The sequence below is a fragment of the Ambystoma mexicanum genome, chromosome 8 (genome assembly GCF_040938575.1).
Source record: "Ambystoma mexicanum isolate Mex_15411 chromosome 8, UKY_AmexF1_1, whole genome shotgun sequence".
NCBI lineage: Eukaryota > Metazoa > Chordata > Amphibia > Caudata > Ambystomatidae > Ambystoma > Ambystoma mexicanum.
Window position 1 is genome coordinate 1,464,943,601 of NC_090929.1, and position 23,699 is coordinate 1,464,967,299.

Here is a 23,699-nt window from a genome sequence, read left to right on the forward strand (position 1 = left end):
TTTATTTTTAATTGTAACACGCCATTTTTAATGGCAAAGCCAACATGAGTATGTTGTTATGTTGGGATAATGGCATATATTGTTTGATGAATCTGGCAACGTCATCATTCCTTTCCTATGGAAAGTCTCTCCCCATATGGCCAAGTTAAGGTAGAAGCTACCCAATCCTGACCCTGGAGTTGGCTATCTGAGGGAGGACCACATGAGGGGAGATGACCCTCATGGGCGTAGAAGGGACTTGCCAGATGAGACATGGTATTGCCCTTTCCACTTAGGGTATGACATCAACCCTTGTTTTTCCCAATCCTATATGGCCATTTGCAAAGTAGAATCAGACTATCCACTGCAGTCAGTGTCGTCAGGAGCAGTCACTGTCATCAGGAGAGACTCAGAGGTTGGAGTTGCACCACACGGAGGCCGGCAGCCGGAGAAACGATGGGGAGAAGGCTGAGGTGTAGCAGGTACCGGAGAGCGGACGGGTTGTCAGGAGGAAGCACCACGCTGGAGTTACCGCAGACCGCGGAGAACGATGAAGCAGCCACAAGTGACCAGTGAACCTAGAGAGGGGAATTGGGAGGCAGGGGCACTTCGCAGCAAATACTGCAGATCGATAAGAGACAGTAATACTGAACGGGCAACCTGAGCAAGGGAGCTGGGACGCCAAGTGCATTACTAATTGAAGCAAATGAAAGAAGGGCAAAGACCCAGTACCTGAATAAGTCAAACTGTGACATGTTGAGAAAGCCCTGGCAGGAGAGTATATCACTCATTCTGTTTTGCGAGTCTAGGACCCTCACCTGCAATTGAGAGAATAAAGTAAGAAAGTCCTGACAGGAGAGTATAGTAGGTGAATTGATTGCGAGTCTGGGCCCCACATTCAAAGGTGTGTAATCCAGGGAAATTAAAGGGCAACCATATCCTCCTGGACTGGAAAGTTGAATAGAAAGTGAAATTGTGAAAGTCAACTGTTAAATTGCTGAAGTCAAGGCTACCTTTTAAGTTATGTTATGGTGTGCATTTGTATAGCGCCTTATAGATCATTGGTATGATCTCAAACCGCTGTGGATTGAACGCCCTCGGGGACCGTAGCCTAGGTCAGTTGAGATAGTAGGGTAGTAAATAGTGCTTGGGTGCACTCAGTATCTGTGCAGCCAGTGCGGTTCACGTGGTGTGTAGCTGCATTCTAATGCTAGGCGTAATGCAGTGGTTGTGTGAGGCCAGTAGAATGTGTGCAGCAAGGCAGTTGACCTCATTTGCATTCTGACTTTGGTGGAGCTTGTGTATAAGATTATGTGTGCAGATAGGCTGATTTCTTTTCTTTTTTTTCTGTTGGGTATAGCTGCGTTCTAAAGACTGTTGCGGTGTTCATGGGGTTGTGTAGGTATGTGTGCAGCTCGACCGAAATTGATTGAGTGTTATAGCTGCATTCTATTGTTTGTTGGTGTAGAGGAGAGAGTGAGCATATCGATATGTGCATTTGTGCGGATTGGTGATAGAGCCCTATTTCAGATTACCTTCCAGTTCTGTGTTCTCCGAGAGAGATTCTCAGTCTAGCGCACAGTTTGATCTGGTTACCGGGCTTGAGGTTGTCTTTCCCTGCTTGGTAGTGTCATCGGTGTTGAGTTGCCCTATTCCTAATCTTTATTGAGTTAGGTGAATTGCAGGCCTTGGTCGTCCCTGTGTCTCGTTGAGTCTGCCATTGTTTATTGGAAGATACCTTCTTGTTGTACAGTTACATCCATTTCTGGTCTATCAGACTTACGAGTACTAGCTAGATTCAATGGGCCTCATTACACGGAATGCGGTAAACCATGGTGCTATTAGCACCATGGTTGCCGCCGGTACCATACCGTTACCACCATGGAGAAAAAGGGAATTACCACCCTATTACAAGGTTGGCGGGGCGGTAATTCCCCCTTTCTCCATGGCCCTTCCCCCTTCCCATTTTTGTCCCATAGGGCTCAATGGGAATGGGGAAGGGGCTAGCACCAAGGTGCCTTTGCGGGTCCCTACTTTAACGGCTAGTCTACACCAGCCGTTAAGGTCGGGTCCCGCAAAGAGACCTCGTAGTAAGGTGGTAAGGGTTTACCGGTGCCCTTACCGGTACCAGTAAACCCTTACCGCCTACCGCGTAATGAGGCCCAATGACTTGTGTTCAGTGGAACCAGGGACCAGCAACAGCCACTATGGTCATTTCTGTTTCTTGTTGGTGGGCAGATTGCTTATTTCATGATACCTTGTCAGTGTGCATTTACTGAAGTCCTGTTCTATCGGACGTACTAAGTGAGCCCGAAGGTCAAGCAACGAATCAGGCTGTGGTGTAAGGGGTGTGTCTGAACTGGCAGTGTTATATGCAGTGGGGGTTTGGGTGTTCCTGATCTGCTGTGCGTTTACAGTATTGATGACAGGCGGCAGTACCTCGATGTCACTTGCAGGAGCTTGCCAGATTGATTCAGAGCATATTCCCTTGAGGTGGAACAGAGTCAGTCCATTGCTGAAGTTCAGTTATAAGTGCCGGTGGGCCCATTTTCCGGTTACCGGGTAATTGTTTATGGCGGGTAGATGGGTATTCCTGTTGCAGTTTATGGTTTGAATTGCTGAATTATATCGTATCATTGTCCCTTCCGAGAGCTAAGAGTGCTAGGGTGCTCATCTGATTGGAGAACGTAGTGCATATCTGCAAGAGATAAAAGAGCAAGTCCGACCCAAGAATACTTGATACTGCGCCCCGGGTGAAGGAGTTCATGGCATCAATTTCCCAGGCAGATCAAGGTAGCATGCCTTGATCAGAGACCACCTTGGCTAATCTTCACAATTCTATGTGAATGTGACTCATGGCTAATCTTTACAATTCTATCTAAATGTGATGCATGGCTAATCTTCACAATTCTACCTAAATGTGACGCATGGCTAATCTTCACACATTCTACCTAAATGTGACGCATGGCTAATCTTCACAGATCTATCCAAATGAAACGCATTGCTAATCTTCCTAATATGTCGGATGTAACACATTTCCTGCCCCCAAAATACATTTGGGTGCAGCACATTTAATTTTCCACAAAATGCATCCAAATCATGAATGAAGTCTGCCCCTGGTATACATGTAGGGTCAACACATTTCCTTCCACAATTCAGTACAATGGCTAACTATGAGCCGTATCACAATGGCTCACTATGCAGGGTAGCACAATTCAACTCAGAGGCCAATTATGTCAGCACCGTGTACAGAGTAGTAGTAGTGGAATACTGGCTAGGTTTCTAGAGCATGTATGGTCATATGATGGCTAGTTACAGGGCGTGGCAATGTTTAACACAAATAAGCTGGTATGCAGTGATTTTAACAAAATAAAATAACAAATTAAATTATAACGAAAAATATATATATGGGGCAAAGGGGTGAAGGTTTAAAATGTGTGGCAGGGGTTCGGCTGGGGTTGGAAGCGTGGGGAAATGGGGGTTTAAAAAAAGACACATTCTGGAGAACCAGGGGCGCTACATGAGTGGACATATATAGTTTAAGGACAATCAGCTTTAGACATTTGTAAGTGCAGGTAGGTGGTACGACCAACTGTGTTAGGGATGTGACCAGGATGGATGAAGTGCTAGAGTGGAGGTAGAGAAAGTGAGGGTCCAAGATAGTTCAGTGGCGAGGGAAAAATGTTAGCTTGAAGGCAGATGAGAGGTAGGTTAAGAAGGTAACTTAACTTAAGGGAGTAAGAAGAGGTTACTCACCATAGTGACAACTGTACTCCTAATCCATAGTCTCCTTTCCTCCATATGAGTAGCTAGATTGTCTATCATGGGGGCGGGAACTGGGACTAACTGGTATTGACGTTGGGCAGAGTCGGTGTGCTCCAGGACCACACCTGATGCATGCATTTGTTCTTCCCCAAATTAAATTTGGAGGAATTACTTTGCAGTACAAATGTGCCCATCCTGTCCCATTGGGACAGACACCCACCGTAAGTATGGAGGATAGGGTAGTATGGACATAGGAATACAGTAGTCACTACAGCGAGTAACATTTTATTTCAATGACCAGTCTCACCGGAATGGATGATTGTGGGAGATGGGGCTTGGAGTAGAAACATCAACATTACCTAGGACAAGGTGGAAACTTGGAATCTTCCACATATAGGCCTCAAGTACTGCTCGGTTTTGATCAGATTTCTAAATATGAAAGTAACCTTGTTGTTTTATGGCAGTTATTTAGATGAAGGAGACCAGGTTAAAAATGAACATCGTGCACCACCTAGCAAGAAAACTCAACCCAAGACATCAGATGAAACGGAAGAACCCACTATTGAAATACAGAAAAACCTGATCTGTACTGCTGAACAGAACACCGATCCCCAGAAACCAAATGCAAAACATACACTTTTTGCATCTCAGGTGAGTATATCTATACACATAAATACATCTGCTGCTATACAGCCTTGTCCTACTAGCAACCTGTAACTTAATAGCAAATGATGGAATTTGAAAGAATGTTGTTAACTTTTTTTAATGAAGACTGCACAGACCGGTATCTAGTAAGTATGGATTTATTTGGTTATTTAGGTAAACATCAGAGACTGCTCAACCAATAACCTTCTACTTGCCCTTCCTTGACTCTGCCACTCTTAACTGTCTCCTTACCTCTCGCCTCATTATATTTTATTGCTCAAATTCTTTGGCCTCCTAAGTTCCATTCAGGGATGTCATTTAATGCTTTCTTTTCCTTCTGTCCTACTATGTCACACATCTTTCTTTGAAAGCTGCCCATTTCAACTGAAATACATCTATAATCGACCTCTGGCTAAAGAGACAACATTAAAACATTTAGTATTTTACATAGTCTATGAATGTGAAAATATTTCCTATGCCTTTTAACTTTTCTTAACTTCTCCATCTTATTGATATTAGAGTACCAAATAGTTTAGCATTCGGACGAATAATTGGCCATAGTATTAGGCGGAAGCCGAATACAGAGGCAGATAGTTGCCTTTAATACATAAAGTTGCTGTGATGAATCTGACAACTTAGTCACTGATTTCCTGGAAGGAAGCCTCTCTTATGTGGTCAGAGAAGGGCAGAAGCTACCTGGCATCAACCAGGTGTGGACTGGCCCACCGGGACACTGGGACATTCCCCGGTAAGCCTCGGTACATAGGGCTTCTTTTATTGGGGAAAGGATGCATTAAATCGCTCACATCATCCAGGCCAGCCTGAATCAGCCTGGGTGGTTGGCTGGCTAGTGGCTGCTGCCTGCGTAATTGTTGGTTGCTGGCCTGTGGCTCACCTTGCTCATGCTCATTGTGGGGGGCAAGGCCTGTTTTACAACTAACTATAACTGCAAGGTGATTGAGACTGAGCACCGGATTGCTTTTCTTCTGCCAGTGTGAATTGCTGGCAATGTCGCAACTAATAAGACGTTTTGAAAGGTAAAGATGTTTAAATTAGAAAACGAGATAATTAAAACTCCAAGAAATCCACTTCTTGAGGTCTCTGGGATTAGCGTTGTGAACCAATCCTGTGACGCCGGTGCCCTCCATCCTCTGGAAAATGTTTAACACTGAGGCCAACTTGCCCCCAGGAGAAAGTCGGGCCGCTCTGTGCCGCGTGCCGGAGCTCAACGTAGACCGCAACATTGTCTGCATCTTTCCAGACCAAGGTACTGCGCGTCTCCCTGTCATCATGGCACTAATTTCCAAATGCTGTCTTTCCCTTTGTGACATTCTTGGTACGCAGAGCTGAATTCCAATATGTTAAACGAGCCAAAACTCCCACAATGCAGCAGTTTATAAAACAAGGTCTGGAGTTAGATGGTGATTCAAGGTGGGGTATGTCTCTTGCAAGGCTCACTGAAACCTAGGGAGTATTTTTTAATGGGGTTAAAATGGTTCATACATCTTACTGGAATTAATATAAAAGCATCAATTTCCCCATCTCCTAAAATCAATTAAAAATAGTATCATGCTCAAATCTCCATTCGAGCTCTCTCAACTTACCTCGTGTTAGGCGTGAGAAGCGCCATTAGTTTGTATTTTCAGCCGACAATAACCAGAAATCGGTGAGGCCATGACTGGCAAAATATCACTGTGCGAAGTGCACACCCGCAGCCAATGGTTCCCTGTTGGATCACATCGATTTACATGACAGGCCTCGTAAATGCACCCATGCAACATGGAAGACGAAACTGCAAGTTCCAGAATTCCAAGTACAGGACTCTCTGAAGGAGTCCCACATGATAGATCGTGATAAATCGTTTCTCCATAACGCTGTTCTTGTCATGCAAAAGGTGGTAGTGTTAAGCCAGACCTGAGTTTCCACCTCAGCCTCTTGCGTTCTGGTACTTGTAACTAACTGTAGATGGTGGTTTTAAACGCAAGCCTTCAATTCCCAGAATGCGGGTGGCTGGAAAACAAAGCTTGTTTACTTTTTTAAAATAACGGGGGAGTCTTTTAGTAGCTATAAATGCTTATAACGACCAGATCAGTAAGAATTCAGGGAATACATTCACACATTGTTGAAACAAATAGATATCCCAGATTTCCAGTCATATACCCGTTCCCCTATAGAATGTTTCCAGAGCTAGATTTCTCCCAATCCCAAAAAGTTAACCGTCAACTGAGATATAAAATAAGATTAACCTATTTCAGGTATGAATATCTCATACAGCCTGGTCTTTTCTTGCTTTCTGGGACTTGTGGTTCTGCATTTAAACAGTGGAAATAAAAACTACAAGTGGGGGGGCACAGTACTGGTGAGTCCTGCCTATTGCAGTACAGATTGGGCCCCTGGTTAAGTGTGGACTGTGTGCAGCGGCTAGATACCCAACGGACGGCGCAGCAAGAAGTTACAGAGCGCCCCGGGCCCTAAGAACTGAGACACCACCTATAAATGAAGCAGATTCTGAACCAGGGGGCACATGGGTGGCGGTAAAGCCCCAGATTGGAGCAGGCTGAAGTGCATCGCCCTGCGGGGTGCACCAACCCTGACGGGAGTGGTGGAGAGAAGGGGGAGACACAGCAACAACGGCCTGGCAGGGGAAGTGAGGGAAGTATCCACAGCTACAATTGGCCCTGGTGGGAAGTGCAGAACATAAGAGGCCAGAAGAAGAGCAGGGAGTACCAGAGGTTGTGGGGTACTAGGAGGCTCGCCACTGTGGAGTGAAGAGGGGGAGTGTTGAAAACCCTGTTGGAGAGGACCCTCCCTCTCATCATCACAACAAGGCAAAAGGGAAAAAACCCTTGCCGCAAAGCAAGATAGATCAATTTGCAGTCAACAATCCTGTCGCACTACAGCATTCCTCAAAGGGCAACCACTGGTATGCAGGATCTGGGCCAAGAACCAGACTTCTCACCAAGTGACATTATTGGCACCATCGCCGAGTCCCGATCTTTGGTGGAAGAAAAAACTTGAGGGGCTGGCCTCAGAGGTCTCCTTTTTGAGGCAATGTTCTTAAATTATCCTCCAATTAATTATCGGATATGGAAGACGTTATAAAAAAGATGGAGAAGCAGTTAACTATGGTATTGCCGAAGCTGAAAGTCCTGGAGAGCACAGCAGAGGATAGTGAGGGGAGATCAAGGCGGAATAACCTCAGCATCCTCGGACTGCCGTAGAAAGTGGAGGGGCCCTGCATGGAACTCTTCCTAGAGCAGATGCTTGTGGAGCTAATGACGTGGAGGAAACTCTCCAACTTCTTTTCGGTGGAAAGGGCCCATCGGGTGCCCACAGGGAGGCCTGTGCCGGGAGCCCACCCGAGTACTGTCATCGCAAGGCTCTTAAATTTCAGGGACAGAGAGGCCCTTCTGCAGATGGCGAGGGCGACAGGCCTGATCACATACAATGGCTCCCGTATTGTTTTTTTCCCCCGACTACACGAGGAAGGTGCAACGAGCACCACAGTCCTATGACTCCCTGAAGCAAAAGCTGCTCTCCAGTGGTGTCAAGTATGCCCTGTTCTTCCCCTCACAGCTAAAAGTGTACCACGGGACGAAGGCACTCTGCTTTGGCACATTGCAGGAGACAAAATACGCAGCAGCCAGTGGCAGAGCTGTTGTTTTCACAGAATCTGACGTCCCCAGAAGATATTGGCTGGACCCCAGACCATGGGGAGGAAAGATGAACTGGGAGTGACAGGTGGCGTAGCCCTCCAGTGTAGCAGACCATTTACAAATTTCATGGCAACGCAACTTTGAGACGCTGGCTTCCAGAGTACAGAAGGTTGGGTGACTGGCCCAGGTTGGGTCCTTAGCTGGACAAGCGGCTGCGCCATTCATGTTTTTCTGGTTTGGTCCGTGCAGATTGCGCTTGGGCCAGGACGACTGGTGCTTCAATTGGGGAGAAGTGCAGGGTGGGGAGATTTGGGGGTGTTTTTGCTTTTTTGGTTGTCGTAGGTTAATATTGCTTGGCTGTGACAGGAGGTTTTCGCCGTGGTGGGTCCATGTAGGGCCTTATATATGGAAGTTGCTGGGGGTGGGACCCCCAAATGAGCAAGCAGAGGGTGGCACTAGACAAAGAGTCACGTTTTTAATGTGGAATGTTAATGGGATGTGCTCGAGCATCAAAAGAAAGCTAATACTGCAGTTGCTTAATATAGGCATTCTCCAGATTTTGCCCTCCTCACTGAAACCCATCTGGTGGGATCGCAGTGTAGCTCCTTTATGCCCACAAACTACAGGGTGGCCTTTCATGCTGGCTTCGCCAGAGGAGCCAGAGACATCATGATCCTGATACACAAAAGGGTACCATTTGCGGTCACAGATGTGCAGAATGAACCTAGGGGAAGGTTTGTGGTGATCCGGGGGGAACTGTGGGGAGACACATGGGGTATTGTAACAGTATACACTGCTACAATACCCCACGTGGCTGTATACACTGCATACGCACCTCCTCCATCACACAGGGCCTGCTTAATGAGTCCAAGGGGTTTGCTAGGTCTGGAAAAGACCCGGGGCTACGCTGAGGTCAGAACTATTGGGACTGGGGGCTAGCTAGTCTTTTGGCTGTAGCTCCTGAGATTCTATCCGGGGCTACAACCAAAAGATCAGGGGCTATAGCCCCCCCCCCAGCAACGCCCCTGTTAATGACCATCAGAAGCTCATAGTAATGGGGGAGGTGGAGAGATGGCTCCTGGGAGGGGATGTCATTGAAGTGATGGACATGGGTCTTGATAGGTCTCACGTAGGCAGTAGGAATCTGCAGCTCCCCACCAAACTTTGCTCCTTCGACCAGGACTATGGGCTGGCTAGATACTTGGAGATGCCTGTGTGTGGGGCAGACTGAGTGCTCCTTCTTCTCTGGGGCTCACTCCTCCTTATCCAGGCTGGACTATCTATTCATTCCTCTGGGAGAGAGTCATAGGCTGCTTTCAGCAGTTTCTAGCTATGGGGATCTCGGACCATTCTCCATTACTCGTCGCGCTCAAGAGTGGGCATGCGTCACCTGCACCCACGTGAAATGAAATTAAATGATATTTTATTTATATCGCGCTCGTACACAAGTGTTTCAGAGCGCGACCAGGCAGAAAGGGAGGGGAGCGAAGAAAAAACAGAAAACGGCGATCTTACTAGGCCCAGTGACATTTAAGAAAGCGCAAGGGAAAGGAAAATGGGGGAGAAGTGCAGGGGGTGGGGGGGAGTGGAAAGCGCGAAGCAGAGGAGAGGAAACATAAATAAATATTAAATAGAATAAATAATAAATAAGGGCTTTAAACCATGGTAGTGCAGCCAGCAAGTGGCAGGTGAAAGTTAGTCCGAAAGGTATATCTGATAAGTGCAGAAGAAACGTGGGAGGGGGACTGTATTAGTACAGATACAGAACTCTAGTGCAGATGGTGGCCTGGAGGCAGTGCAGGAGGGTGGCAGGGTGAGCAGATACCTTGGCCCGAAAGAACAGAGGGTGGCCAGGTGCACAATGCCATGAGAAGAAACAGATCAACAAGGGAGAAGGGGGACAAAGGCAGAGGCAAAGAGGAAGGTCTTGAGAAGTATCCGGAACTGAAGATGTTTTTCCTCAAGCTTCAAGGTGGCCGGGAGGCTGTTCCAAAGGGAGGCACCAGCCGAAGACCGAGTTCTACCCCCACCTTGTTTTTTTGCAAAACGACTAACCCTGAGGGAGTTTGAAGTAGAGGAGCGAAGGGCTCGAGAGGGGAGGTATTTACGGAGGGTTAGTTGAAGGTATTTTGGACCCAGGCTCTAGAAAGCCTTGTGGACAATGCAGAGGGTTTTAAATTTAATCCTTGCATCCACTGGGAGCCAATGAAGGGATTTCAAGGCTGGAGAGATACGATCCCAGGGCTTGAGGCCAAGGACAAGTCTCGCAGTCCTGTTCTGGATTAGTTGTAGAGGGCGGAGAGTGGAGGCAGGTAGATTTAGGAAGAGGCTGTTACAGTAATCCAGTCTGGAAAGAACCAGAGCTTGGGAGACAGTGAGCTTTTGAGGGAAGGAGAGGAAAGGTAGAGTACCTCTAAGGAGGTGGAGTAACAAGTTAGATTTTTTGGAGACATCAGAGATGTGTGCGGAGAAGGAAAGTGTAGAGTCAAAGATAACCCCAAGGTTCTTAGCCGCGCAAGTGGGGGTGGAAGGAGGCAGGGGCGTTGCTAGGGGGGGCTAAGGGGGCTATAGCCCCTGATCATTTGGTTGTAGCCCAGGATAGAATCTCAGGAGCTACAGCCAAAAGACTAGCTAGCCCCCAGTCCCAACAGTTCTGACATCAGCATAGCCCCGGGTCTTTTCCAGACCTAGCAACTCCCCTGGGAGGAGGGCCAAGGGAGGCCGGCCAGAGACTGAGAGGAAAGGATGGAGATCGTGTACCAATAAGGAGGATCTCAGTCTTGTTGGCATTTAGACATAGATCATTGGCGGCACACCAATTTTGAATGCCGATTAGACAATCGGAGATGAGGGAAGGAGAGGAGGAGGCAGAAGGAAGCCTGAAAATGAGTTGGGTGTCGTCAGCATAGCACTGGAAAGTTCAGCAGAACATTGAGATGCAGTAAGCGAGAGTTGCCAGGTTTTGGTTGAAAAGCCAGGGCGTGAGGATAGACCCTGGGGAACACCACATGTGGAGAGGGAGATAGAAGATAGGAAGGACCCAAGTTGTACCTGGGAGGATCTATCAGAGAGAAAAGAGGTCAACCAGGCCAGAGCCTGATCAGTGATGCCGAGGTTGTCACAAAGACGATTGAGTAGGGTGGTATGGTTGACCGTGTCAAATGCAGAGGAGAGGTCAAGTAGGATGAGGACAGAGGGAATGTTAGAATCGAGGTTGGAGAGCAGGTTTTCACGGATGTTGCCACGTGGAGGCTGTACTCTTTATTATTTGGGCATCCCAGAATTTACTGAGGCACACCACCCAGGAATACTTCTCGGTGAATGAGGGATCAGTGGATAGCACAGTTATGGTTTGGGAGGGATACAAAACGGTTCTCGGGGGAGGCGATCCCGCTGGAGGTGGCGCGGCGCAAGCAACACGCACAGGTAGTGGGGGATGCAAAGGTGGCTGCAGAAGAAGCAGAGACAGACCTGGTTGCCTCTGGGTTTCAGGAGGCATAGCTTAAGTTGAGGGTGGCTCAGGAAACCCCCAGAAATTTTGCATTAGACAATGCGAAGCAGGCACACAGGCTCAGGCACAGCCAGATCCATGAAGCCGGGGACAAAGCGGGGAAGATGCTTGCTTGCCTGGAGTGTAGGGAGATTGAAAGCAGGTTTGTGAGAGCCATGCTGAAGGGCACTCGGGATGAGGTTGTCCTTAGAGATGGCCCAGGAGTTTGTAGTTTGTGCGGTACTACGAGTCCTTATATAGTGTCCAGTCCCGCTGACTGGGAAATGGGGAGCCGAGAGGGGCGCATCCCGTAGTGCTCTCACAACTGACAGCACAGCAGCGGGAAGAGCTTGAAACGGATATCTCGGAAGAAGAGTTGGCGGTGGCTATGGAAAGTCACCGAGTCTGAATGGCTTCTCAGTGGAAGCTTGGAAGAAACTGGTGGAGGCGGTGGTTGCCCCACTGGACAAGTTATTTCAGCAGTGTAGGAGAGACAGTACACTGCCAGACGATCTGCAAAATGTACGCATTATAGTTCTTTCCAAGCCGGGCAAGCCACCAGATCTTTGAGCCTCCTAAAGGCCCATATCGCGAATCAATGGGGAAGCGAAAGTTCTGTCAACAGTCTTGGCAAATCACTTATTGAGGGCTATAGGCCGCCTGCTCCATCCGGATTAGTGCAGGTTTATGCTATCTAAGTTTTCTCGTCGAATTCCGGGCCTCCTGTGGGTATGTGTCGAAACTATCAAACCATATCCGCCCATACATTTCACAAAAAAATAGATCCCTTCTAGCTACGGCCCTGATTAACTCACGCCTCGACTATCGTAACAGCCTGCTGGTAGGGACTTCAAAGGCGAATCTTCAGGCTTTGCAAGTTGCTCAGAACGGGGCAGTTAGAGCTGTCCATGGTCTCACTCGCAGGAAACATGTCACAAGTGCCAGACTAAGCCCCCATTGGCTTCCTGCCAAACACTGTGTCAAGCTCAAGTAACTCTCACTGACCTACAAGTGCTGTCATGGTGAAGCCCCACAATACCTATCATCTGCCTCACCACCCTTCCACCTGGTCGCTGTCTGCGCTCCTATGACCCCTAAAAGCATAGCCAACCCATGTATAATCTTAAAACCTTTGGTGGCTCCACATTTGACGTTATCCTGGAACAAAATTCTTCGTGCCCAAAAAGGAAGGTGACCTTAGAACATGCATAGATTACCGCGCATTAAACCAAATTACGGTAAAAAACCGATACCCCTTGCCTCTGATCCCCGAATTACTGGACCAAGTAAAGGATGCTTGTATCTTCACCAAGTTAGATCTCCGAGGGGCATATCATCTGGTACGTGTAAAGAAAGGCGACGAATGGAAGACTGACTTTCGCACCAAGTATGGATTGTTTGAATATCAGGTGATGCCTTTCGGGTTGTGCAGTGCACCGGCAGCCTTCCAGTATTTTATGAACTATGTCCTTCGAGAACTCATTGACGTCTGTGTTGTTGTATACATAGACGATATCCTTGTGTACTCCTCCTCAGAATCAGACCATGTTAAGCACTTTCGTGCCGTTCTTGAAAAACTACGCCAGCATAAGTTATATGCAAAATTGGAAAAAAATGCGTTTTTCACTCTACAGAAGTCGAATTCCTTGGATTTATCCTGACCCCAAAAGAAGTTTGAATGGACTCTCGAAAGGTGGACGCAATCCTCAAGTGGCCATCACCTAGTTCAGTTAAAGGAGTACAAAGCATGCTTGGGTTTGCTAATTTTTACCGCAGATTAATTCCAGAATTCTCACATATTGTACACCCCATCACAGCACTCTTGCGAAAGAATAAGCGCTTCCTATGGACCGAAGAGGCTGAGAGGGCCTTCCAAGAACTAAAATTGAAATTCACGTCTGCACCTGTTTTAAAGCACCCACGCCCTGAACTTCCATACGTAGTTGAAACTGATGCATACAGTTAGCCATGGGGGCTGTTCTTTCCCAGAAGGATCCTGAAACCAGCCAACTTCATCCAGTAGCCTGGTCAAGAAAATTTTCGGCACCCGAATTCAACTATGCAGTTACCGATAAGGAGTAGGATAAGGAGTCAAATCTGCATTCAAGGCTTGGCGGCATTATCTTCTCGGTGCCAGGCATACCATCACTGTAATCACCAATCACAGGAGTTTACAATATTTGAAGACAGCCAAGGCCCAATCATCACGTCATCTTAGGTGGGCCTTGTTCTTCGCAGAATTCGATTTCGTGATTACTTATCGACCAGGTTGTAAAAATGGCAAAGCAGATGCCTTATCTCATATAGGAATGGGAGAAGCACATTCGAACCCTGAACCAGTGCCTATAATTTCAGAAAAAAGAATCCTTGGTATGACTACCTTACAAACTCTAAGACCAAGTCCATCAGTCCAGTGAGCAAGCATCCAGACACCTACTGAAAACCCAGCCATCCCGGCTAGGGGCTATCTGGGTTCAGTCCTGGCGCCGTAGGCGCCCGGCTCATATATGGGATCAGTCCTGGCGCCATAGGCACCAGGCTCATATGAAGAAACTTACCTCATGCAGACCATGCTGCAAAGAATCCAATCCAACGTGAGGCCTGTAAGGAACTACTTTGTTTCAGGGTCTATTTTTTACTCGGGTGTGGTCTTGGGGAACTTCTTACCTGGGACTACTTTGGAGGCTATTTAAACCACGCCGATGAGCAGCACACGCTTCGCGTTATTCTGCATCTTGCAGCGTAACGCTCACAGTGCCTGTCAGTCCAGCATCCAGTCTTCTGCCATGCCCGCCTCGAATCCGGAGCTCCTAGAAAGAAAGGAAATAAGAAGAAAAGGTTAGAGCAAGAACATTACCTTCATTCTTCATCTGATCCTGGATCCTTCGTACATTCAAACAAGGAAAAAGACTTTATTTTGTGCGCATCGTCAGCTGCAGCGCCGCGCTATACTTACCAGTCTTCACAGCACCTCCTCGACCCGGTGGTGCTCGATCATTCATCGCCGAACTCCCGGCACCTAAGGGGACGAAGAAAGACAATAAGGTGAGCCGAGAAAAGCAATAAAGACAATTTCTATTGTCACTATAGACTTACTGAGTTACCGCCGAAGATATTATTCTTCTACACGCCACATCATTTTACGCTGCACCTGTAAGGAGAGAGAAAGCAACAGGTTAAGCACTGGCATTTTTTACTGGACAGTGTTGGGTAACACAGACTCTTACCTAAACGCAATCAGCTGCTACGAGACAACCTCCTCTCGAATCAAGCTAAAAGCCAAAGGAAGGACTTGGACAGGAGTGAATAACAGACATTTTGAACTCTTAAGAACCAAATACTTACGGCTCCTCGCCACTTACCTCAGTGTCAATATTCGTCTGGAACTCACCCAATTCCTTCGGACCAGTGAAGTAACTGGTTATCTATGTGCCCCTGCACTCCACGCAGGATGGAGAGCTCATCATTCAAAACCATAAGGTGAGACTGGTGAAAGGGAATATCGGAGGTGATTAGTGAGAAGACGGTGGGGGTGTGCTCGCTCAATCCATGGGTGGCTAATTCCTTTTCTCCGCTTTCAGGAGAATACTCCTACGGGTCAAGCAGACGAAATTGAGCAGGCCAGTCCAGTCAGTCATCTCTGCACTACAATTCACGTTGGTAGAGGCCGCAGCTATCCAGTTCCGACCGTCGCCCCTGTGGGAGCCAGGTGAGCGTAACAGTTATGGATGGAAAAAATTAAAATTGTTGCATAAAAAAAGATTTGTATTGGCTTTGAAATTACAATTAATGTAATCCGTCTCCCAATTTATTATAACTTGGACAATTAAGACCCACAAACGTTCCTGCAATGCATCGATTACACTATGGAAGCAAAGTGATTTCTACTATTTATAAGTAAAAGTATCTTTCTATCAATATATCTATCACATTGGATTTTCTTTTCATATCTATAAGACAGGTGAACAATAATGTGGGTCAGTCGTGTAAAGAAATCTTAATTTAGAAATAACTGCTGAGTGCGACAGTCAATCATTCATATGTGGTCCCAAAACAACAGAACATTGAGGTTCTCTGAACATGAGTGAACTTGTAGTCCGTGTACATTGTTTGTTATGGGCGTGAATGGGCCATTGAGTCTCAAGTGCCACAGCAGTCGACCATATAGATTTACCGAACAGGAGCATTCGATCAATGTGATTGACATTTAAATATAGGGCCTCATTACGACCCTGGCGGAAAGTGACTGACCGGACCGCAACAGCGTAAATAGCGTTTCCGCCATTGCACGAAGGAGCAAAGTGCGGCCAATCACGACCCATCGGGCACGAGCATTACGCCATGGCGGAATCCGAAAGGCTGCGATGGCGGAAATGACCCCAAAACGGCCCTTACCGCCGCCGTACGCTGCACCAGGTGCAATACCGCCACCCATCTTAGCGGTCACCGTAATGAGCGGTCACCGTAACGAGCGTGCACCGCAAATTACGGCCACCGTAAATATACGGAAACGGAAGTAAAAGCATGTGGCCGGAACGGGAAACAGCACGCCGCACAACTATAAAATCCGAATCCCAACACAACCATAAAAAATCCGACCCTGACACACATCCCAACCCGTTAGCAACCCCAGTTAAAAAAATAAATATGGGAAAGGTAGCCAAGAAAGCGTGTGACCGCAAGCGGCAGGTACACTTCTCCCGAGAGGAACTGACCGTGCTCACCGAGACCCTACAGGAAAATTCCGCCGTCGTCTTCTCCAGTCAAATGACCAGGACAGCCCTTGCCAACAAGAAGGCCATATGGGCCCTGGTGGCACAGCGCGTAAGTGCGGTGGGGACAACACCCCGCACGCCACAGCAATGTCGCAAGCGGTGGGACGACCTGCGGATCCGCGTACGCAGCATACTTTCTGCGAACAGGAACATCGCCACAGCTACCGGGGGGGGTTCAGAGTCGCCCATCAAGTTGACCCCCTGGGAGGAAATCTGCGCCTCCACCATAGGAATGGAGAGCATAGAGGGAGTCGGAGGGATGGAGAAAGGAGTGCCGACATCCGGAGAATCAGGTAGGTTGGCCAAGAGAAACAATGCGAAATCCACAAACCACGAACATGTGCAGTACCATGTGACCCCATAGTGCAATACATACTTTGCCCTGACAGCGCCCTCTAAAAGTCAGAATGAACAAACAAATCAATCAAGAAGCCATAAACAACCCCTACATGTGCAGCATGCACCCCCTAACTGCAGGCAGCCAAATGAATGCATCCTCAATCCACACGAAAATGAGACCACCTCCAAGGCCCAGTCCCAAATCAGCCTCATGTACCACCCCAATGCATTTGATACGTTGCCATTCCAAATCCGACAGACCCATAACTAACGCTCGCCCCTCTTTACTCCACCACAGGGTCCGATACCAACGACGAGCTGCAGGACACCCCTACCAGCACGCCTGCAAAGAGGGCCAGGACCAACGTCCCAAGAGCCTCCACCTCAGGTGCAAGGATCAAGACACGGCAGCAGCAGGAATCAAGTGGCAGCACACTGGAGGGGACTGCAACAGGCACCCCAGCAGCCAGCAAGTCCACAACCCCAGCACCACAGGTCCCCCCAAAGAACGTATCTGATGGCACTGCCTCTGGTGGTAGCAGCACCATAGGTGACACAGCTGTCATGCCAGCATGCTCCGACACGGAAAACAGTGCTGGCGACGTAGGTACCATCCATGACCTTTCCCAATCCCCCTGCATGTTCCATCCCCTACACCATGACGAAACCACGCAGGGGCACCCTGAAGACGACGACTGGCCAACCCCCACAAGTCCTGTGCCAAGGCAACATGTGTTGAGCAGCCCCCCTGTCACACCACCGCAAATGTCCATGGCCCAGCAGAGGCAACAGTCCCTCGACCTGCTGATCGAGCAACAGCAGGAAGCGTCCACGCTACTCAAGGACCATGCAAATGAATGCGGGGGTTCCAGGGCAGCCATGGAAACATCCACCGAGACACTCAGGGCACAAATAGAGAAAAGTAGTGAGAGCCTCAGGGGAGAAATGGAGAGAAGCACCGAGAGCCTGAGAGCACAAATGGAGAAAAGCACCGAGAGCCTGAGGGGGGAACTGCATGCGACGTCCAAAGACGTTTGTGCTGAACTTGCTGCTGTGCGCCGTGTGCTCTCGGAGCTCTCACAAACCCTCAGAGACATGCATGGACGCGAGCAGGCAGAGACCTCATCCGTGGCAAGTTCCGTCCAGGGCAGCCCCCAACGCAGATCTGGCAGGAACCTGCGCTCCACGGGCAGGGGTGCCCCTGATACCCGTAGAGGGGGCTTGCAATAGCGTCTACCCACGGACAGCATGCATATTTGGACACTGGTGTTGGGGGGGGAGGTAGTAGGGTGGAGGGGGTGTGTTGGGCTTCACTGGGTGGCGGGTCCATAGGGTGTATAAATCAAATCACATTAACAATACAGCACCTCATTATCATCCAATGACATGTGTGGACATTGATATTTGCGTACGAGGCCTTCATAGGCGTACAGTCCACAATGTGCCTGTACTACACACACACAGTGCCACAGGTCCCCTTTCCGTGTAATAGGCACCATGCGTGGTTGCTAGAAGCATGCATCTATGATGCTCTGTCGGATTGCACGTGCATCCTGTGCCTCATGGACTCCTTGAGGTGCCTCCACATCCCCACCCTCATCATCATCATCATCTTCAGGTGCATGCAGTACAGCGTCAGGGGGCATGGGCACATTCCTACGTATGCACATGTTGTGCAGCATGACACATGCCATGACCATCTTAGAAACCTTCTCATGGCTGTATATGAGTGCCCCGCCAGACCTGCTGAGGCTGCGGAAACGAGCCTTCAGTAGGCCGAATGCCTGTTCAATGACCACACGGGTACGTGAGTGGGCATGGTTGTAGTCCTCCTCATGCTCGTCCTGTGGGTTCCGGATTGGTGTAAGGAGCCATCTCTTCAGTGGATACCCGGCATCACCTGTATGAGACGAATAAAGGGTGTCAGTGGAATGATAGTGCTAAGTAGCCCCCCCCCCCCCCTGCAAGGTCATTGACGCATCAAATGGGCCACGATGTCATGCATGGAATGAGACTCACCGAGTAGCCAGGATCTGTGCCCTGCGTGTCGCTCCATGTAGCGTGGTATTCTTGTGTTCCTCAGGACCATAGAATCATGGGTAGATCCTGGAAATCTGGCACAACAATGCGTAAATATCTTGTTGGAGTCACACACCATTTGCACATTGATTGAATGAAATTGTTTCCGGTTGCGGTACTGGACCTCCATGGCATGTGGGACAACCAATTCAACATGGGTGCAGTCGATGGCACCAATGCAACCCGGGATGCCGCCAAGTGCATGGAATCCCACTTTAGCGTTGGTAATCTCCTGGTACGTGCGTGGTAGTGTGATGTGGTCGTCGGCGTGCTTCAGGAGGGCATCGTGCACTTGGAAGAGTGTCCGTGAGAACAGTGGCTGTGAAATGCCATGCAACTGTCCCACTGTGTGCTGGTAGGTGCCTGTGGCCAGGAAGTGGAGTGCAGACACCACCTTCAGTAGGGGTGGGATGGCGGTTGGGCTATCTATCATGCTCACGAGGTCAGCATGTGTCATGTCCACAATGGCGATTATGGTGTCCCGGTCCAAACGGTAGAGGGTGTGGATCTGCTCAGCAGTGAGGTTGAACGGATCGGCTCGGAGGCGTGGGATTGCGGGCCGCCTGCGTGGTGGTAGTGGCAGTGCTTGTGGGCCTTGCTGACCCTGCCTTGCCCTCCTCCTCCTCCTTCTCCTCCGTCTCCCCTGTGCGCCCGGTTGTTGTACCTGTTGTTGTTCGTCGTCTTCTTGTAGTTGTAGCACTTGCAGTGCTATCTGGTACCCCAGGCCCAACATCGCTAGTCCTGCCGGTAGCATTTTGGAGTGGGAGTGGTTGTGGGAGGGGTTTGGGTCTGCAATATATGTGCTGTCGGCCTGTATGGCCTCCACCTGTGCTGATTGAATGAATCTGTGGCAGATGCAATCCCTTCTGGTCGAGCACGTCCCGCACGTAAGGCTGCATTTGGCCGCATGGCATCTTGGGATTTGAATCATGTATCTAATCCCGATGGCAGTGTGATGTACTTTGACTGATCTTCATGCTATGCTCCCATTGTTACACATGCTATGATTGCAGCCGCTTACATACCTGTGAAGAGTCAGTGGTATGTAGGGCTCGATCGATGGCCGACCCTCATGCAGCACAGTAACGTAATTCACCGACGGGCGTGGCGTCCCATTTGTGATTGCAGCCAGTTAGCATCATGACACACAGCCGCACTACATTGATGTAATTGTGAATGCAAGCGTTCACAGAAGCCTTTTCGACGTAATGTTGCAAGTGAGGAATTCGAAGGCCAGCATTTTGGGTTTTGAAGTAGCGGCGAGGATACGCCCACAGGTCTGGCTGGAAATGTAACGTTCTATTGTAGAATGTCCTTGGGACATGGCCCATAACGAGCAGGCAATGAATGATATGAATTGAATGGGATGCGCAATAGCGTAGTGGACGATAAGGCAGGACGTTCCCAAATCCATCTTGCTTCACAACACTACAGATCCGGCCAGGGGCACAGTGGTTTTTGCGGACTGCATTACGCACAGACGCGATGGAAGTTTCACATATTATGTGAGTGAATATTCATGCGTTTTCATTGCGGGATGAGGGAATGATGTGTGGATGCATGGACTGATGAATCCGTTTAGGGTCTGCCATGTACATGGGTTTTTTGGTTCACTCCCCTTCCCCTGCGTTATGTGATGCAAGGCTGCCATAGTGGGACATACGTCTATCTGCCCTTGTCGGATCCTCCCTGTCTCGACGCGCCTTCATACACTTGTGTCTAGGCACGTTACTAATCCCATGTCATGGGTTCTATCTTGACGGACGCATGCACAGTAACCGACGTTGCCAATGGTGTATTTAGCTCGATTGGTTTCGTTGTGATTCGATACTGATTTAGGGGTGTGTATATTCCTTTGGAGTGGGCTAGCATGCATATGGGTGTGGATTTGGTGTGTTGAATGAAGATTGTAATGCATCATGAGTCCCGTAATGCAATCGGTTGATTTGTGTTTCTTTTGGGTGACAGGTATCTCCTGCCCTATTGCAGATGCCATCTCTACGCCACTCCTCCAGATGGTTTTTACTCTCGACTCCTGCAGCTTCGGGTGAATCAGTGGAGCACCATTTCGATCATATGGGACGATCGCCAATGGGCCACATGCCCTTACGCTGTACTGGTGGCTAGGTGCAACATTTCGGCCTTTCAGCTCGACTAGTGCCTGCCTCATGGGACGGACCTGCGGTTCTTGCCGCTTCCATGTTGCCTTTTGGAACGTTGATGTAAGCCCTGTGTGCCATGATGGTACAGGGCGTCACACAAGTGGAAGCCGGTCAATTATTGCAGATGCAGCCCTCGGTGATGATGGTTGTTTTGGTGGTATTTTGCAAATTGCTGTGGGGCCTTTGTCATTTGGATGTGCATTTAAATTGTATTCCGATATTTGTCGTGTTGCGTTGTTCTTTGCAGGTGATGTGGCGATTTTCGCTTTGTGGCGGTATGTATTGCGTGATGATCTGCATTGTGTTCCGCCTTCTGAGTTGAGTTGTGTGGTACAGTACTGGCCGCGTTTGCCTACGTAGCACAGTATGGTCACGGATAGAGGCTGCCATTGTGACTGTTTACATGATGTGCTGTTCAGGGGCGGGGGATTGGCTTTTGGCCGACTGGTGCCTGTCAGCCAGGTCGATTGGTGGAATGATGGGTTGTTCAGAATGTGGCTGGTCACAGGTGACTGTGTTTGCGTGCGTTTGTTGGAGGGGGACTGGGGTCATGTCCATTGGAATAGCTTCTGTATTGATGCCATCTGTGCCCTGCAGCTCCCATCGGCCCCTCTTGGGATGAGCCTGGCTGCTCAGTCACTCTGCCGACTTGTGTGGTACATGCTTCTGCTGATGGTTGGTTTGTTTACTGGCATGAGTACAGGGCTGGTGCAATCCCCCTCAGGATGCTGTTTTGGATGTTGCCTTGCGCTGGTGGCAAGCGATGGGGGACTACTGTTGTTTTGTGTCATGTGTTCTTGATTTTCATTTTGATGTGTTGTACCTTCACATGCCTGTGCTGCGTCAGTACGGCTATGGTGACATGCCGTACATGGATGCCCACTCACGGGGCGCTTTGAGCCCCTGCATGCTTTTCTACGTTGGCATGCATGGGTGAATTGTGGATTTCACTGGTTGCATAGTGTGAGTACATTGCGCCTGCCAGGAGTTGTGCAATGAGGCCAGGGAGTGGAGTACAGGCACTCAGTGGGCCATTTACGGTTGGTTCGCGTTGCCGTATTTCTCGCCATGGCGGAATGGTACTTTACGACGTGCTTGATGGCGTTCAGTACATGTCCGCTAGGGTCAGAATTCGCGTACCGTTGCGCCATGGCGGTGATTCCGGTTTTGCAAGGCGCGCGTGCGCGTACTTGGTGCAGTTAGCGTTGCCGTTCACTGCGGTGTCGCTAATGGCATCGTACTTTACGGTGACGGGTCATGATCGCAACGAGCGGTGTTCGATGGCGGTATTGCATTTCCGCCATCATTTTTCCATTTCCGCAAGGGTCGTAATGAGGCCCATAGAGTTATAGGCCTGCCTTTTTATTATCTACAGACAACGCAGTGGCTGCACAAACTACCAGATATTCCAATATAGTAAAAAGGTTTCCACAGTTTTTCACCAATCCAATATCAAATAGTCATTTCTTAGAAATAATTTTACTTTGGGATTAGATATTTACATTTTACATATAAGTGCTGACAGAATTATTTTACATCGTTTTAACAGCCAAATAATTTAAACACTGCCAACAGAAGCCATTGTTTTAATATCCACAGATCTGCAGAACAACATTTAAAGCAACAAGCTGGTGTCCATCAATGTCAGATAGAATACATTTTGTGAGACCCCTACCTACACTAGGAGATAAGACCCTGCAGTGAGTCTTCCTTCCATTAGACATCAGAGTTGAGGATGTTTGGATTAGGAACAGTCAGTGAATGATTAAGTTCTCCAGCATGCGGTCTGACATGGATTCACATGCTCATGAGTATTCCCTGTCGTCAGGCTGGGAATCCTCAGTAAAAGAAAAGAACAGTTTCACTGTAAAACTGTATTTCGAATGGATTGTGTCCTCCCACATATTACTCATGTTATTATATCTTTGGTTCCAGCATCAGCTGCTTTGAAAAACATTTTCGCTGTGCGTCGAGACGGGTGACTCAATGTCCATCGAGGGCATTCATCTCGGCTGACCTCACATTCGAGTACATATACCCCACGCAGCACCCGTTGGCTTCAGTACCCTTTTTCCACAAATGCGATTGCTTTCGATAATTATGGCGCTTCAGTTTTCTTTGAAAACATATCGAAAATGGCCTTGTCTTCAGCTCCAAACACCCTGAAGACGGGCTTCAAAAAGGGCCTAAAATGCAGCGCCAAAATGTCCATCAAGGGCCCGTATAAGATATGTTTCTGGTGCCTGGGTGTCCAGCATGTAACCGACGACTGTCCATCCTGTAGTCGATTACAGGTAAGGCATGAAAGAGCGCAAAGCTAAACTGCGGGTGGGTTGGATTGTCCCCAAATCCCTGTCCACTCCATCTAAATTTGGGTTAAAAAAACTGTCCCGCTCGAGGAGCAGCCACTCTTGTCATCGCTAAAGTCGAAGAAAAGGCATAGATCACCTTCTTCCTCATCTTCTTCAGAAAGAAGCGTAGTCTGGCCGACTAATTCTTCCTCCAAAGAGGAGTTGGAACTCTTTAAGAAAAAGATGTGCAAAATATTCGAGGATCAGGCTCTGTCCTCCTCAGAGCACAAGAAAAGTGGCCATGTTACAGTCAATGATAAGCATAAGGCCAAGGTAAAACCCTGCACTGCCTCGGGCCCGTGTCATGAGCCTAAGACTACAGACTACACAAATCTTTGATTACTCGACGAGATGTGAAATCATCGAAGAAACCGTTGAGTCGAGGGTCAAGTCCCTCGAAGCACAAGACCAAAGTTAAGCAATCGCCGCAACGGATGTCGACACCATCAACACCCATG

General features: G+C 48.6%; 1 protein-coding gene across 6 annotated transcripts in view; it reads left to right on the plus strand.

The window, feature by feature from the left end:
- POLL (DNA polymerase lambda) overlaps positions 1 to 23,699 on the plus strand; it is an 810,864-nt gene that overhangs the window by 377,574 nt on the left and 409,591 nt on the right. For all 6 annotated transcript variants that reach the window (XM_069611635.1, XM_069611636.1, XM_069611632.1 and 3 more), the window contains exon 4: positions 4,209 to 4,395. In XM_069611635.1, coding sequence (XP_069467736.1) covers positions 4,209 to 4,395 — 187 coding nt within the window. The remainder of the gene's footprint in view (positions 1 to 4,208; positions 4,396 to 23,699) is intronic.